This window comes from Barbus barbus (assembly GCF_936440315.1).
Source record: "Barbus barbus genome assembly, chromosome: 17".
NCBI lineage: Eukaryota > Metazoa > Chordata > Actinopteri > Cypriniformes > Cyprinidae > Barbus > Barbus barbus.
In genome coordinates this window covers 8,767,501-8,786,362 of record NC_136745.1, presented here as the reverse complement: position 1 = coordinate 8,786,362, position 18,862 = coordinate 8,767,501, and the positions used below count along the sequence as shown (strand labels likewise).

At 39.1% G+C, this 18,862-nt stretch overlaps 1 protein-coding gene across 12 annotated transcripts in view; it reads right to left on the bottom strand.

Moving 5' to 3' along the window:
* The window catches only part of LOC306883675 (protocadherin alpha-C2-like), a gene marked incomplete at its 5' end in the record, with an annotated part of 145,195 nt that overhangs the window by 12,997 nt on the left and 113,336 nt on the right, over positions 1 to 18,862 (bottom strand). For 11 of the 12 annotated variants that reach the window (XM_079439057.1, XM_079439055.1, XM_079439056.1 and 8 more), the window contains 2 exons: positions 408 to 493; positions 4,010 to 4,068. In XM_079439057.1, coding sequence (XP_079295183.1) covers positions 408 to 493; positions 4,010 to 4,068 — 145 coding nt within the window. Of the gene's footprint in view, positions 1 to 407; positions 494 to 4,009; positions 4,069 to 8,339; positions 11,171 to 18,862 lie in introns of those variants that run through there. The other variant, XM_079439054.1, reaches the window with a different exon arrangement.

Below are 18,862 nucleotides of genomic sequence, written 5' to 3'. Positions count from 1 at the left end.
AAGCATGCAAGTGAAAGAATGATGTGAGACAGAAAAGAAGAGAGCGTTTGTCTAGATCGGGACACAGGTTGATAGAGTGATAGATGGTCCTGAGGGGCAATATCAGTGAAACTGTGAAACTCAGAGGAAAACTGTATTACTCAGTGGTTGCTCTAGATCTGAAGAATTAATATGGGTTTTCAGTTATGTTTCATTTAAGTATCAACCTGAATTAAGATGTTTCTCACCCAAAAAAATATACACATGAGTTGAGTATAGAGCTATAAAGTCAATGTGGATAGCAGCTCAGAACATCAGGAATTTCAATTTAATTAAATCTCTTCTCAAGACAAAATTCAAGAAGAGGAAACAGAGAAGCATCTGAGAAGAGTGTGTCTGCTATAGAGAGTTTAGATTCAATATCTTACCAGGAGCGCTGGAGACGGTGGGCCAGTTCTGAACCAGAACTCCTTGAGCACCCTGCATCACGGATGACTCCTCCATATGGACCGAACTATACACAAACAAAGGAGAAAGTTTTTTGAATGAAAACTATTAATTCACCTTTTATTAAAAAAAAGGAAAAAAATAAATAACAAACCTTGATTTGATTGAAATACAACATTGAAAAGCTGTGAGCTCTGTTAAATTAATACTAATAAAATTTTCAAGGTTACTACTAGTAGCCTACTACTACTACTACTACTACTAAAATTCTGCTCTATTTGTGGGTTTCTTAAATTTAAATCCAAAACGAAGATATTCTTTACCCTAATGTAAATTTTTTTCATACTCAAACTGTCACAGATCCCACTCTATGAGAAAAGATTTGTCAGTAGCTAATGTCCTAGATTATAAAGGACAATGGCATGAAAGTAGGGTTTATGTTTGACCTGGGCTGAATGATTGAGTGTGGGTATATGCAGGTCTTCTGTGAGAATTGGAATCTAGAAACTTGGATTAGAGATTAAGGATTAGACCATGCTCATCTCTGCAGTCACACTACCTCTGAGATTAAAGTTTACACTCCTGTGCAAATTTCACACCATAAACTTTCTTTCTTACACACAAACACACACAGACACAGCTATCAGTGTAATTTGTGCAGTTGATCATCCTGCTTCAATTTGAAATGTGCCACATTACAGAAGTAAAATGTGTTGAAAACTCCATTTTACGTTGACTCTATATACATCCACGTTTGTGTCTGCGTCAGGAAAAAGCCTTAAAAATCGTCAGTGGCAGAAAATCAAACCAAGCAGGAGATTTCATATGTTTTATTATTATCGCATATGTATTATCGCTTCATATGTTCTCTCTGTTGCTCTATGTGCAGCTGCAAGTGTGTTAAGAAAGGATTAGCTCACTGTGTTCAGAGTGGCTGAAAACAGGAAGCACTTAGATTTGTTTCCAAACATCACAACATCATAACAAATTGGGGAGAAATGCATTTCAGAAGTTAGCTGTAGAATGCTTCTGTTGATTTGTATGCTGGACTTAAACTGTCAGTACTTTTTTTTTTAGCTCATTCTACATTATATACGCTAATTATGGCATACTGCCATCAATAAATTTAGCATGAACACTAAACTTATAATTATAGACTTGGTAAAAATGATTGATTGATTGATTGATTTCTGCATTTATTTGATAAAAAAACTTTCAGCATCATTACTCCAGTCTTCAGTGTCACATGACCCTTCAGGGATCATTCTAACATGCTGATTTACTGCTCAAGAAACATTTCTGATTATTGTCAATGTTGAAAACTGTGGAAACTTTTCCTTTTTTTCTTGATTATTTGATAAATAGAAAATTCAAAAGACCAATGTTTACTCAGAATAAAATTTGTTCATAACATTATACATATCTGTAAACTTTTCCTTTTTTCTGGATTATTTGATAAATAGAAAATTAAAAAGAATGTTTACTCTAAATAAAAATCTTTTATAACATGCATATCTGCACTGCCTCTTTTGATCAATATAATGCATCTATATATATATATACATAAGATAAATAAAATTGCTAATCCCCCCTTTTTGGTTATTTTAGCATGCCAGTCACTCTTCAGTGTAAGTAGTATGAACATGAGCAAATTCACCAGTCTTTGGCATAGTCTTCCATAACACAACAGAAATATGTCATTTTAAATGTGAATTTTAAAATACAAGAATTAATATGTTGTGACATTTCTTATATTTGCAATCAACCAGTAATCAGGTAAAACCTATCCAAAATTATCATCCAAAATTATCCAAAGACAGAAAGCATGCAGAACAGAGGGGGGTGGGTGGAAGACCACCATTTTAGTTGCCCCCTCTCTCTCCTTCTCTGATGAATGTTTGCAGCCCAAGGTCAGGCGGTTACTGCTGCTATTACATGCTGTGTGTGTGTGTGGAAGCCATTTTAAAGAGCTGTGAAGCAGCAGTCAGTAAGGCTAATACATTATTAATGAGAAACACTGGACCAAATACATGATCCTCAGCTAATGTTCAAACATCCTCTTTCTCACTCTGTCTGCCTCTCCTTCCCCCTGCTCATTTCTGCTTGCATATTAGTGTCATTGCTTTCTCCACTGATTATTTCTCTGTTTAACATGCAAAAAGCAATTTTTGCATAAACCTGTTTGGCTTTGGTGTAAATAAATAAATATATTTAGGAGACTAATGATAAAATAAAGGTAATGTTTGCCCTCGCAAATCTCACTCTGATTGTCTTTTAACACATTGCCATGAGGTTGCTGGGGCAGTGCTTCCCAAACCTGTCCTGGAGGACCCCCTGCCCTGCACATTTTGTATTTCTCCCTAATAAGACACACCCAATTTAGTTCTTGCAGTCTCTACTAACGAGTTGATGAGTGGAATCAGGTGTGTTCGATAAGGGAGACATAGAAAAGGTGCAGGGCAGGGGGGCCTCCAGGACAGGTTTGGGAAACACTGTGCTAGTGTGTTGCGATTTAAATAATTCTGGTCTCTGCATATGGTTTGTATCCCTGTGGATCTTAAAAACCGTTCTTATCACTTATTAAAGTAACAGCAGCAAGTCATGTCACAACCTATTTTGCATGTCAAAAAAATTATAATACTTGAGAGCTAGGGTTTGTTTAAATTCTAAACTCTAAAAATGAGCAATAGTAAATATTAACAAGAAGCCACTGACTTTACAAAGAAACTATCAATGAAAACCTCATAAATTTGCCTTAATACAGAGAAAGCAAGAACATCATAAATGTGAAATTAATTTTACTGCGGTTTCTCTGAAAACATAAATTGTGAGACAGGAATCTGATTTAATGCATGAGAATGATTTGTGTGGCTACATTAGCACTCATGAAACCTTGTTGTAATTAGGAGGGAATCAGTGTACCACTAATGAAGATCGGAGGTCATTCAGTCACACACACATAGCCCTGGCATATGTGAATGTGCTGCCCAGTCTGTTGTCTGCAATGTCCTTCGTTGCCATCGTTTTGCCGACATGGCTGCAGGCATCAATCGCCGCATGTGACCTACTTCTGCTTCCACGGAAATTGTCTCTGTACAGCTGTACTGGTCATTCAGTGGCTGCTACATCTATATCAGACCATTGGTTGATTCACAATGAGTGGTGGATAACTATATGCTACTCAGCATGGTCCAGTGGTTTATTGGTAATGTAATGTCTGTGCACATGAGTTTCCATGATCATATTAACATCAGTTGTTTTCATAGGTAACTACGTCCATAAAATGTCTGGAAATTGTTGTCTTGTAATATGTCTTTCTTTCCTTCCATTCACCAGATTCATCCATTTAAATAAGTCATTATTACACATTTTATGTAGTAGTTTTACTGTGGTCAACATATAATCTTTATATGTACATATTTTGTGACAAAACAGAACATGTAGTTTGTGATAATTCCTCCTTAACTTTGGAACAATGAACATAGAAAGCAAATTTACTTATTATTTATTTATTTACCCCTTTAAAGTAATAGGGCACATTCAGCAGATGACAACAAAAAGGACAAAACCAATGAAGTCTTACCTTTGCATTCCTGCTCTGAGGGACGCTGAATATCTCCAGTCTGAACCGGGAGCTTTAGGCTGAGAAAGACAAAGACAAAAAGAGAGAAAGAGATGACAGTAAGCACTGGGGAAGATCAAAAAACCAATATCATCTCATTAATTAATCATGCTGGAGTGTAGTCATATGGTCATGATGGCTGCAGGACTCTGGCTTTTGAGGAAAGGGTTAAAGTTGGGTCAAGATTTCATTCATGTCTTAAACATACACATTTTTACCCTCACACAGACACAAACATTAATGCCAATTTGAGATGCTCATCATCCAAAACAAGATTTCAAACCACTCAAATAAATGAGATGAAACCCTAAAGGAGCAGTAACAGAAGGGTGAGATCGGTTTGAATGAGTCTCCTCAGGGAGAAGGAAACTGATGCATATTGGCAGTTAAAAATGCACAAGGTGAGTGAATGTCATGAAACCTTTCATGAACATATCTAGGTTCAAAATCAAAAGAACAGAAACAAGACACTGCATCTTGTGTAAAAGGAAATTAAGCTTTTTTTAGTACCATAAAGACGTATGGCATTGCAACATTATTGTCAGCAATGAGAATATGGAGGAAATGCTTGCTTGTCATTAAATGCCCCAATGTAAAAAAAAAAACCCTGTAAGGATCCTAAAACAGAAATTCATGAGTCACTCTCCATAAAAGCATAAGTGCATAAATGAAAATGTAAAATAGATTACATTTTCTTTATGCAAAATTGGAATATTAAATACTAAAATATTTTCCCCCTTCTAATTTTAGGGTGAATCTTTATGTTTACTTAGGAGTGGTATGATGCACACTTTGCCCCTTTACAATCAATGAAAAATCTCCCTGCATTTAAAAGGAACAGCAGGACATTTCAGCTTGTTTTATGCTGCCCAGATTTTCAGTACTATCAACTTTGATATATACAAAAAAGGCAGACATGGCATCTGTGCTCCCTACCCATCAACAGGGCCTGCTTTTCCTTCACACAACACGCAAACACAGACATCCATCATACAACCCTGCAAGACAACTACTATACACATCAGCTAGCAGTCATGCACAAAAACATCACATACTAACACTGTTGTTCAACCAAGCACAAACCTTTCATAGATGGTATATACAAACTGTCAAATAAAAAATTTTATAAAGAAAGGCTGAATATAAATCAGTTTCAGATAAATGCACCAAGTCCGTAATGACCACATTTCAATAGCCAAACCTCTAATATCAAGGGGAAAACATGCAAAAAAAAAAAAAAAATGCAACAACAAAATAACAAACCCAGTGGGTTTAAAATGTATTGTAACATCTGATACACTAACTGTTTTACAGTAAATAAGCATATGCAGGAGGAAGACTTTTGAAAGGGGTTAAATCCTTCGAAGAAATGAAAGACACTCAAGTAAAGTTAATATGGTAACAGAGGGTTACTGAGCAAAGAAACTGGTGATCTGTTTTTAATTCACCTCACAGGTCTTTGATTTATCACACTGTCTGTGTGTGTGTGTGTGTGTGTGTGTGTGTGTGTGTGTGTGTGTGTGAGTGTGAGTGTGTGTAGCAGATAATGAGCTCAGTCTGATCTCGTCTCACCAGCAGTTCCTTACTCTTCTTTTCCTTATTTTCTCTCTCTTTCTCTCTCACAGTTCCCTTCTGAGTGGACACACCTCGCCTAGATACAGCATTCGCACCTCTGCAGCAACCAATCACAATCCTTCCGTCCTTTTCTTTCCAAACCGAACCAGCCAATCAGCCACCAGAAACGCGGAGCTCAGCTCCACTGCCACTTAATCACACACAGGGAGAACAAACATGACTGACATTTAATGAGAACAGCTGAAATGAGCCAGTAATTACTTCACAAATAAGAGGCTCTCACACAGAGAAACCATTTTCGCATCCAGTAATCCTTGAAACACTCACAACCCGATCAACAACACAACATAAATGCACTCAGTTTGTAATGGTGATCTCTGGTGAACTAACAGAGCTGACAGGGAAGGCTTCATTTGTAATAAATTGCCGGTCATATTAAGGTTTGAAAGACAAAAAACTCTGATGCAAAGACTTGCTGATAAGAAAATTTCATCTGTTGGGAATGATGCGTAACTCAGTGGGGCAGCATGATTTAAACTGGAAGCTATGGTCAAGCTGTGTAACTAAACTGAAGCTAGACTGCAAAGTCTCTCTAGAGAGATTTAAGTGTGGGTATAGAGAAACTGGAGTGTTGTTTGAGCTTCACACCTCTAAATATAAACACACCCAGCTGTCCTGAAACAGCGCACTGCAGAACAGGCTGGAGAGAGGGAGGGCGAGAGAACAAGCGCGAGAGAGGGAAAGAGAGGAGAAAAAGAGAGCTGCAAGGCTGATGCCAACATAACTGAACCCTGATGAGGCCACTGTCCAAGAAAACAAGGAACTCATGAGAATAAACAGCTGAACACTTTCTCATGAGGTTAACATTCTCAAAAGTTCACTGTTGATCTACCACATCTGTTTCCTTTACTTACTCTCCCTTGTCCACCCCCCACCCCATTCCTCCTAAACTCAGGAAAAATCAGAGTGAACAAAATCAAAGTGAACAAAAGTATGACAATTCATGTTTGGTATCTTTTTAAAGGTCTAACATCATCTGGGGAGGGGTGAACCCTTAAAACACATAGCAATGAAGTGCATAATTCAAAATAAAGGTAAAACACCTGTACAAAATCAATACAGAAAATGTAGTTTTTTTTTTTAACAGTGTGCAATTCTCACACAAATTACTTCATGTATGTACATGAGATGCATCTTCCCACATAAATCAAAGAAGAATCCTCACCACTCACTAACAACTCCAAATCCCAAACTGATGTGCCAAAATCATTAATAAATCAACAAACAAACAAACAAACAACAACGTTTGGTAAATTGATGGTTTATCTGGATATTAAAATGAGGGTAGTAAAAGTTTCAGGAAATCTGTAGACAGCTCTCCCATACAATCACTGTGTGTAGTTCTCATTACCAGTTAAATGCTTCTAGATTCTTATAGGATTCTAAATTCTTATATGCTTCTAAATTCTTATTCTTATTGGATGCTTTATATTGTCTGAATTGGATTTTGAATAATTATGTTGATTACCTGGTGAATAAATTGCCATGTTTGGATTAATTCTGAATTACTCTGAAATTATTTTCTCAAGTAGATAAAGTGAAGTTCTATGTTATCGTAAATCTGCGTCCAGTGTTCAGTACATACTAGATTTCAGGTTAGATAGAGCAGGTGGGATTCTAGGTGGATGCAGTAGGTGCAATTCTAGATTTCTGGCTAACTGCTTGACTTGCTAACCTGTTATGCAGTCACATTCACTGTAGAGGCTAGACAAAACTACTATTGAATTAAATAGCAAGCATGGGCGCATTAAATAATATTAGTCATAACTTCTGGCTAATGATCAGACTGGTGAGTTTGCAACCGTGAGATCAGTGTTAATGGCAGTGCAAGACTTTGAGCAACATAGATTCCTAATGAACAAGTAAAATGTAAAGTAAAGAGTTCAACAGAATGATCGAACATTTATCTAAATTTGAATATCAAAAACTGTAATGTAAAAGGAAATAAAAGGAAAAACAGTAACACACAGGAATCCTTCTGTCACACCAATGGCTACCATCTTTGGACCAGTGGGTGGTCCCTACAGAGCACTTCTCTCCAAATTCATAACTGATGAAATGCAATTTGAGGACAGCTGTAAACAAGTGGAAAGAGAGTCTGATACCCTAAATCATCCAAACTGCACACGCACACATTCTGCAGTTCAAACTGAAGGCTGCTGCTGTGAATTAATGAGGCACAAAAAGAAAGAAAAAATCCTCCAATATAGCAGGATCCATTACTGAGCCCTGCTGTACACCAAGCAAAACACCTGTTCTTTCCACTGCTGAAACAGACCTGTAGCGTTACTGCAAAATATCAGCAATACAACTAAACACCTTCACTAACCTCTGAATTTTTTTTTTTTGAGGTTTTAAATAAAAAAGATTATTGGAGTATGTTTTACTAGCACCTACTTGAAATAAATTGTGAAATTTACTAGCAGTTTCTGAGTGAAAACTGTTTCTACAACAATTTTGTGTATGTGAGTGTGTGTGCATTTGGGAGCAAAACTAAAAATGTTGGGGCTACTCCTAAATCATCAACACATCTGAGGGTGAATAGGTACCACATTATTGAAGAGAAGAGAATTTATCCTCTCTTCATGCATGGATGAGGCAGATAGATGGATGAGTCACTTAATGGATGCTATAACAGTGTGGGCACTGCACACACCTGTATTGCCGTAGCGTCGGGCATGCTCAGTCTGCGCACAAACTGCCCACTCTGTCCTGTGAAGAAACGGTCTGCTCCTGAGCCCCAAGTCCCACTCAACGGCCGGCCCGTATTGTAGAACATAAAAGTGTCACTTCCTGAGGTGGCGGTCAGGCAGGTCTTATAACAGTATGTTTTGGTTAAAGAACCATTTCCTCGGACCTCAATGTAGTGTGGCTCCACTTTTAGGTCTCTCCGCATTACCGCAGACTGTTGCTGGACTGTGACCCCGCCAGCAGCACCCCCACCTGCAGCTCCACCTCCTCCGCCACCTGCAGCACCACCACCACCACCTCCACCATCTTTGGGTGCCTTAATTGTAGTCTTTTTCTTCTTGGACCCACAACAAGGTGAGCAGGAGCAAGCATCAGGTTGGCTGCAGTAAGCATGGCAGCGAACAATTGCTAGGACGAAGATGGTGAGCAAAAAAACAAAGGTGGTTGCACTGAGGGCAATGATAAGATAGAGGGTTACATGGGAGAATATCATTGTGCCGTGTGGCCTGATGATGCGTTTTGGGTCTGGGGCCACTTTGGGTGGGAGCTCCATAACGGCTATGTTGATTGTTGTAGATGCGGAGCGAGGAGGCAAACCATGATCTCGTACATGCACTGTGAGGCTAAAGACTGTAGAATTGTCCTCATTTACTCGCCGTGTTGTACGGATTTCACCTGTGTATTCATGCACCTTAAACAAGTCCAATTCCGGCGGGTGATGGAGGCTGTATAGCAACCAGGCATTTTCTCCAGCATCTAAGTCCCAAGCCAGGACACGGGAAACAAGGACTCCTGCCTCTGAGTTACGCAAAATAGTCTCTGTGGAGTGTGAGCCGTTTCCCGCTGGGCGAACAAATTGCGGGCTGTGGTCATTGGAGTCCATGATGTAAATATAAACAGTTGCCACTCTGCTCAATGGAGGCACACCGTTGTCTTGAGCTTTAACCTGGAAATGAAACTCACGCAACTTCTCGAAGTCAAACGATCGTAGGGCATACACCTCACCTGAGGCAGGTTTGACAGAAACATATGATGCCACTGAAATAGCATGGTTGTTGTCATTTAGGACCGTGTATGTGATACGAGCATTCTCACCGGCATCAGGATCTGTTGCCTTGACAACGCACAAAGGTGCACTGGGTGCATTGTTTTCTGAGACATAAACAGTGTATGAAGTCTGTTCAAAACGTGGTGGATTGTCGTTTACATCTGCCACTTCTACTCGTACCGTCATTGACGATGAAAGAAGTGGTGTTCCACCATCTGTGGCTGTAACTGTGACGTTGTATGATGCTATTGTCTCCCGGTCCAGGAAGGCAGAGGTAACAATGGTGTAATGGTTTCGGAATGATTTGATTTTAAAAGGTAGATTTGGGGGGATGATGTCCAAGCTGACCTGCTTGTTTTGTCCAGAGTCTTTGTCATTTATGCTTATTAAAGACACCACAGTGTCTGCACGAGCATCCTCCCTAACTGGACTGGAGAGAGAGGAGAGCACAATCTCAGGAGGGTTATCATTCACATCCAGCACCTCCACCACCACTTTACAGTGCACTGCTACTGCCCCTTGGCCTCTGTCTGCTGCCTGGATATACATCTCATAGCTGTTGCTTTCTTCATAGTCCACATTGCTTTTAACTCTGATTTCTCCACTGTCTGTGTCAACGGAAAACACCTGCCTCACTCTATCTGGCGTGTAAGAGCTAAATGAGTAATACACCTCCCCATTGGAGCCCTCATCTCTATCTGTGGCGTTTAATTTAATTACCAGCGCGCCAACAGGAGAGTTTTCCCGCAGTTTCACTTTGTATACGGAACTGCCGAATACTGGCACGTTGTCATTGGTATCCAAAACGCGCACGTTGATTTTGGCTGTGCCTGAGCGCGGAGGAGATCCGCCGTCAGTAGCGGTGAGTAGAAACTGGTGCGACTGCAAAAGCTCGCGGTCGAAAGGCTTTTTCAGCACGAGCTCTATGTGTTTTCCGTCCGCAGGTGGTTTGGTTGAATCGAGCGCCAGGTGTACGTTTGAGGTGAGACGATAATGGCGCACTGAATTAGAGGCGTCGTCAGAATCCTGCGCGCCCTCAATGGAAAACCGCGCGCCTGGCTGTGCGCCCTCGGAGATCTCCAGCTGGTACTCGTCTCGCGGGAAAAGCGGCGAGTTGTCATTTGCATCCAAAATCTCAACATCCACGTTGTGCTGTTCGAATGGGTTTTCTAACACCACGTCAAGGCTAAGCGTACAGGTGCCGCTGAATTCACAGAGCGTTTCGCGGTCAATCCGGTCGCTAATAACAATCTTACCAGTTTTGTGGTTGATGCTGAAGTATCGCCTCGCACTGTCGGAGCTTATTCTGATCCGACGAGCCGAAAGCTTTCGCAGATCCAGCCCGAGATCCCGAACAAGATCACCAACGACAGTGCCGCTCTCCAGCTCCTCCTGAATGCTGTAGCGAATTTGTGCATTTGTAAGGACACTTAGTAGAACAATGAAGAAACAAAAACAAAGAGGCACGTTCTCTTTTATGCAGCTACATCGCCCTGCAACAGCCATCGCAAGCTGGCAACATCCACAGACGGATTAAAAACCGCTTTCCACCTTGAGAGCTCCCCGCGCAACAGCTCTAAACCACGGCATCCAAAAAACGGGCGGACTATGAGCAGGATGACCAAAGCCTCCGCTGCGCTGCCTTTTTAAACAGACAATTTCCTGCTTCATCCATGTTCTCTCTTTTGTTTGCGCCCCAGCTCTTTTTTCTTCTCTCCTCTCCGAGAAGCTGACTCTTGTTTCCCCTCACAAGGGTGCTGCCTATCGCTCCCTCTCTTTCCTGTCCCCCTCCCTTACCCTGTGCTGTACGGGCGGGGGATGGGAGCAACGCGCTCTAACCAGCGCAGCTCACTGCATTTCAGCACCTCCGAACAAAAACATCGAAAAGCTTATTAACAACCAGATGCGCCACGAATAAAAACACAAGTATAGTAAGAAAATGATCGTTTTCTCCCGCCTTTTACAGTATTCGTCTTGTTTTCAAAACACTCATTAATATCGATTTAAAACACGACTGCATTAAATCACAGAGACAGTGCCACCGCCCTTTTTTCATTGTCTCCTCTTCTTAGCGCACAGCTGAGGTGACTAGATGGGATTATATACAGTAAAATTGCTCTGATTAAATTACATTTCACATACATAGGAACGACGAATTATTTTTTATCACAACACATTTTACTTTTAATGAACATATCAATTTGATTTGCAATCCTGACTAGTTTGTTCTCGCCTTTCATTTCAGAAAGCCATCTCACTTCTTACTTTCATTTGTTACTGCTGACGGCCTTTATAGTTAGCCGTCAGCATTCACTCGCTGGCCACAAACTCGCTCTTCCTATACTGTCCCCAAAACTGACAGATTAAATTGTCACCGATTACAAATGGAGCATATCTGACTGCTTTGCCTCCCCCACACATTTCCTTCTCTCTCTCTCTCTCTCTCTCTCCTCTTTTGCTTTTACCATGGGGCTCATCCACTCGTTCATTTTTTATGTACAAAACAGGTGCAAGCCAAACGTTCTGATGCAAGCCAGTCCACCAACATAATGCCATTTTCCTCTTCTGTACCTGTGAACATGAAAAAAGTGCACATATACGCTAGGTGCAATTTAGCAATATTTTTCCAACTGAAAATCATCAGCAAACCAGAGGAATATAAAAAATAAGGCAAACGCAACAAAGCGATTCATCCTAAGGATATGCAACATGAGAAATGCTGCAATACAAAGTTACAAGAAAAAAAAGTCTAAATTAGTGATAAAAGAAAGTATAAAACAATAAGCAGAACATTCCCTCTCTCTCTCTTTAGTAAATAAAATGTATAGAGTTGGGGATGCTCACGGTAAAGATGACGGTTCGAGAAAGGGATTTTGAGCCACGGGGCGACGCTCATTCACCAAAGCAGGCTTCTTAAGTGTATGCAAGGTTTGTAAAAGTGAGTGGAGATAGGAAGGTGCAGAGCCAGTGGTTGTTTTCTACAAAAGCAAAAAATTGTCTAAATAAATAGTCGTTAGTAATAATTACGCATAGAGGAGTCACGTGACATGCTCATGAACCTAGTTGCACTTGAGTAGAGCTCCGTATGTTTGGCCCCTTTTTGCAGATTTTTTTTGTTTTATTTTAAGTTTTATTCATTAATAATACTTTCACTGATGGCATACAATCGGAAACAGCAGGAGTTGTCTCCGTCGGCTTCTCCGATTAAGAAGAAATCCAAGCCACCGACCGCGAGCTATATGATGGACAAGATCGAAGACTGTTACACACTTTGAGGACATCCTAAGAACAGAATTGACAGCGATGCGGAACGAGTTTGCTTCTCACATGTCAGTTGCTCAGTCGCCATGCGCTAAACTGGATCTTCTTACAGGTGAGATGAGACAACAAAAGGAAGTCGTCGCAGATCAGGATTGGCGCGTTGCCGCGCTCCAGCAACAGGTTGTGGACTTACAGGATCGCAATAGGCGCAGCAATCTGCGTCTGGTCGGATTGCCTGAAGGTTCCAAAAAGAACGACCCTTATGGGATTTTTGAAAACATCGCTACCGACGTGGCGGGCAAAGAGATTGAAGTGGAGCGAGCGCATCGCGTGTACACAAGGCTCTCCTCAGATCGCGCTAAACCACGGGTTTTCATCTTTAAACTGCTGCGGTACACGGACAGGGAGCTCATTCTGCGGACCGCCAGACTTCATGCCCCGGTGAAAACTTCCGACGGAGTAACGCTGTCTTTCTTTCCTGATTTTTCTCCGGTCACCGCAAAGAGAAGAAATGCATTTGCGCCAATTAGGAAGGAAATGAGAGAAGCTGGCATCCAGAATTTTCTTCTTTATCCTGCAACGCTGAAGGTCATTCTCAATCGAGGTGAACCTAAAATGCTATACACCCCAGAAGAAGCAGTAGTTTTTCTCAGATCCCATTCATCCACCAACTCACAGTGAACTTCAGCTGGACATTTGCTGTCTAATCGGACATTTGCTGTCTAATCTAATGGCTAGGTGGCTGTCTCTTTCACTGTTCACTTTAATGTTCACTTCTTAATTCATACGTAGTTACTAGAAGCTTTCATTGTGCATACAGTATCGCTTACTGGTTATGGTGTTATTTTTATTTAGTTTTATTCCTTCTCTTTCCTTTCCTTTCTTTTCTTTTCTTTTTTATTTATTTTTTAATAGAGATACTACCTAGTCAATATGCGACTATGGGGCCAATGTTGGTGCTACAGTAATGTGCAGGGTTTTGTTGACGCCACGGACCATATTAAGGGGAGCTGGCAGATCAAGGTTTGTGCGGAGGACTTTAAATATGACTATTGTAGATAAAGTGTGTGATACAGACAGTAGAATAACATAAAAACAATAGTGGAGAATAGGAATATTGTATTTCTTTCAGTTTATGCCCCTTGTACTCCTGACCCTACTTTTTTTCTGTTTTGTCAACCTATCTCTTGAATCTTAATGAGGATGTGCATGTTTTATTTTCGGATCAGGTATGGGATATGTTTATATTGTCTTCTGAAAGCCCTAATCATCAAATTATTAATTGTAAATTGCTACATAGGTTTTACTTGACTCCAATGAAACTTTTTTATACGAATCTGTTGTCTAATCTCTGTTCCCAAGGAGTTTTAGGCAGGTTTTTTATTTTTTATTTTATTTTTTAGTGCCCCTCTCTCTCACACCTTTTTGGACTCAGCTCTCACAGGACCTATCATATTTGTTGGGTACTGAGATATGTTTGACTCCTTGCCATTTTTTTTTTTTATGATTGACTTGTGGCACTTCACCTTGTCCGTCCAACAAAGATGTTTGCTGTTAGCTGCTCTCACAGCAGCAAAACATTGCTACTCAACTGTTGGAATCCTCCTCACACAATGGACAGACGAACCTGGACTGTGTATCTTTTGGACATTATCTCGATGGAACTCTCACCTTCTTGTATACATGGATCTAGTGTGAAGACTGTGGATTTGTGGCATTCAGTCATCTTTTCTAAAATCTTTGTAAAAAATATTTTATTGTTATTTAGTTATCTATTAATATTAATTTATTTGTATTATTATTGTTTATTTTATTTTGCTTATTTATTTGTTTTATTATATTTTGGGGGTCTGCCGGGGGGTGGGGTGGATTCGGGATTTGTACAGCTGCTTTGTGTTTTGGGCTATTGTTCCCGGAAAAAAATCAATAAACAGTTGTTAACAAAAAAAAATAATTACGCATTATTAGTTTAAGACATCCAAAAAGCCATATCAAATCAAATATATAAAAAGCTAACTAAAATACCGTGCACATTCCTACTACGGCTTGTGGGTCCAGTTCTGTTGCAGGCCTTTAGATGCCAAGTTTCAAGCGAATAGCGCCACCTCACAGGAACCTATAAAACTCTTTAATTAATCAAGGCAAGGCGGGAAGTTACATCAGACCGCCAACAGTCCTGACACTGTATCTAATAATGTCCACTGGGGCTATTAGTTATCCATTGGAAGCTATAAACTCTGGGCAGTGTATTTGGCTCTCTCTCTCTCTCTCTCTCTCTCTCCAGTCAGACATTAGCACACATCTCACACATCCGAGCCGCCAGCTCACGCTGTCTCTGGGCAGAAGTGACCAGATGGATTTTCACGGTGTTTTGCAATGTGACTACGATGGACGGTTAATGATGACTTATAACGATGATGACCTGAGCTCGTAAACTCAAATAAAAACAGCAATTCGATTCAATTATAATGTATCTTTCGTCTGACAGCGATAAGCACGACGAGTAGCTACAAGGCGGTCCTAAACACCTGCCTACCTTTTGTAGCCAAGACTTGAAGGTATGTGACTACACAGAAATAAACCTACCCTGACAAATATTTACTTGATTAAAAAATGTGACAACTAGCGGTGCTATTTGACGACTAGTGATGTCTGGCAGATAGCAGTGCTATGTTTAGGATGATGTTTAGACGAAATGACCTAGAAGAACCTGGTGCTTTGAGTCATCAGGCCACAGGGCGAGTAAAAGCTCCCCCACATTCCACCCTCTCTCGCCTCAGTTCGCCTCTCTCTGCCTCTGGAGAAGCCACGCGCCCACGACAAGACAGAACGTAGCGGCGCGTTCTGATCAGAACTACGGTGTTTAAAAGAAAGAGCGAGAGAGAGAATTTTGAATTTTTCTAGCAACTTTAACAAAACGATTACGCACTTAAAATCTTTTTTTTTTCTCACATTTTCTAAACCATTTCATAAAGAGAGTACTAAATGAAGTTCATTTTCAATAACAGAACACAAAACTCTTCTATGACACCATATTCTTTCCAAAAATATTTAAAGAGTCCATAGCTTTGTAAAAACGCAAATCAATTAAAAGCCTTGATTTGATCATAGCTGTAAACACCCTTTCAACATTATATTCCTTTTTTTGCTCAGTGTTATCTCTTCTGCTTATATAAATGGCCATTTTGGCTTTACCCAAAATAAAATGTAACAATTGACACTCATACTTTCATTTTTGAACATATTTAAAGCCCAAAATAAAAGTTTGCACAGTAAAAACTTCTCATTAAAACAAATTAAAAAGATGTTGCAAACCATCAGATAAAAGCTTAAATCTTGAACAATACAAAAAGTATGAAAAACGGTCTCTCTCTGAAAACAAAAAGAACATTCATTACTAACACCTGGATTTAAAACAAAAGCATTAACAGCAAGGGAGGGAGAGAGAGAGATAGGAGAAGAGAAAGGGGTGGATCTTAAATCTTTAAAAAAAAAAAAAAAAAAGTATGTAAAAGGAATAAGTCACAGAACTTGTGTGTATATCAGCGACAAACTCACAATTCCGTACAATGAATTTATATTAGAGCTATTTATACTGCAGATGTGGCTTGCCTCATTTAAAAATATTTTATATATAAATTTATAAGTAATTATATCAGTTATATCATATATATTAATCAACAGCATTCTATGCAAACTGTGAAAAGAAAACCACAGGCAACTATTCAATTTATAAAAAATATTCTTTGCACATTCAAAGTCACCAAATGTACACTTTTCTATTTTGCTCAGCAAAGGTGAGCTCTGACTGCGCTGCCCTGACATTTCACAGACGCTCCCCGCCGGAATAACACGGCTGTTTACGCCCATTTCAAAGAGGAGGAAGAAAAAACCCTGCGATAATCTCGCCAATTATGCATGCAAGCTGATCCAAACACCTGGCCTTTCCTTCGAGGTCTGTCTAGCATGTGCACGCACACACATTCTCTCGCTGTCGTTTTCTGCCTCTCATTGTGCTGTGATGCATTAGTACAACATTGACATCTCCCTGTCTTACCTGTTGGAATTGCATCCATCTGCTGTCTGCTGCTAATTGTTTTCCCCCTCTCTCGGGGTTTTAGATGAAGTTATCTCTCCTACGTTCTGCTCAAACGGACACCTTTCAGACTCAACAAAAACATGCTGTTTTTGCACCTTCTGAAGCCAAATTTCATGCAAATCAGTGCCTTAAATGTTATGCAATGGCTGAATATTTCTGTATTGGGAGCTTTTTGATCAACAAATAAAACCCTTAATTCTGCAATTCTCATCCACCACCCTAAACCATTTATTCAATTATTCTGAAATTTGCCTGTTACATTTTACACCTTAACTTCAACTTCCTCAGATTTTCTGATTAGATAGATAGATAGATAGATAGATAGATAGATAGATAGATAGATATTCATCACCTCTCTGTATCAGACTCTCACCAGAGTTACTGTTAGATATTAATTTCCAGCTCTACTCACTCATTATAAACGACTCTGAAATATTAACACTGGATCATTACAGTGCAGTTATTGTCCCTTTAAAAAGACATTCATTAGACTGCAATAATGGCTGTTATGCAGAACAGAGCTTTGCAGGCCCAGCTTTGAGGCTGTCACACAGTTGTTAGAGGTGAGTCTGAGTAGAAACATTTAAGAGTGTGAATTCTCTATAATTCATGTGTTGAATTGTCCTCACATGTCTTTATAAAATGAGGGTCATTATGAGAGTGTTGTCTGTCGAAAAAATGTGTGAGAGTCAGTTGTGTGACTTCTGTTTGACTGGGGCTTCCCTCTTCATTGTCACACAGCTCAGGGCCATGAGTGATGACCTCACTGCACTCATCATTCACAGCAAAAGATGACATCATCAGAAGACCACCATGCTCTATTTGATAATCTATTTACGTATTTAATTTTTACTACTATGTGTATCTAATTGGATATTTTCCATATATGTTTGTTATAGAATCAAACATGTAAAAAAAAATATATTCTTTAAATATCTGTTACAATTAGATATATTTGCTCAACATTTAAATCAAATTCTACATCTTTACTGTACAATTTTCTGTAAATATCTTTGGATATTTGTTTTGATTAAAGCTTTGCAATGGTATAAGCTACATGAAAATATCAAGCCATATCTTGTTTGTTATAGAAATATATTAATTGAACATTTGACTTAAATGTTTTATTTAAAAAATCAATATAATTAAATAAAAATGTATGAGGTATTCTATAAATAATATTTTCTAGAAATATAGAATTCTGTAAAAACAAATATTTGCTATATTATAAGCTACACATAAAAATATCAATATCACCTTTAATAAAGTTCAGCTTTTTCCTCTCCTAACATTTGTATTTATTTTTGTCCATCACCCTTTACTATTTTATTTTTAGGGGACCTGAATATTAATTAGATATAGGCTGAAAGACCAAGAAGAAGAAAATACTCTGGGTGTGTCAGCATGAACTGGAAGTTGTCAAACAGAGGATGGGTAAAGTCAGACCTCTATGGGTAAAAAGAAGAACTGCAGGTCTGCATAACTCATATCAGAAAGCATGTTGTCATGAGGGAAAGCAGCAATGGGATGGAATAAAAAAAAATCCCTTTTTGCAAATTTAATCTCTAAACATTGTTATGCTCTTATCCTCAATACTTATGTCTGCCAGACATTTCCATGTTTCTCCTGCAGTGTGATCTATTTTTAAAACAACCTATTCTCCCTTCCTCTTTTCCTTCTCAGGTACCCTTAAATAATGGCTTAAATGTAGAATAAACTGACATATTCTGGCCAATCATGAAACTATTCAAATTTAAAGAGAAAAATTTAAGGGCAAGATTGAGTGAGAAGGTAAAATATATGCATCTTCTTTCTATCTTTCGACATCGGTAAACATCACAATGTATGCCATAAAAAAAGGTGTACAAATAATTTACATTCAGAAATTGTCAGCAAATCTGACAGTAACAAAGAAATACCAAGAAACTAAACCATTACATTAAGCAGAAAAAAATGAAATTGTCTTATTGTAAAACATAGTCAAATAATCGGTTTTATTTACAACTTCAAAAAAGTATTTTAAAGAATGGTTATTTAATTGAATCCTTGCCAGAATAAATATTTACATTCTTTCTCTAAT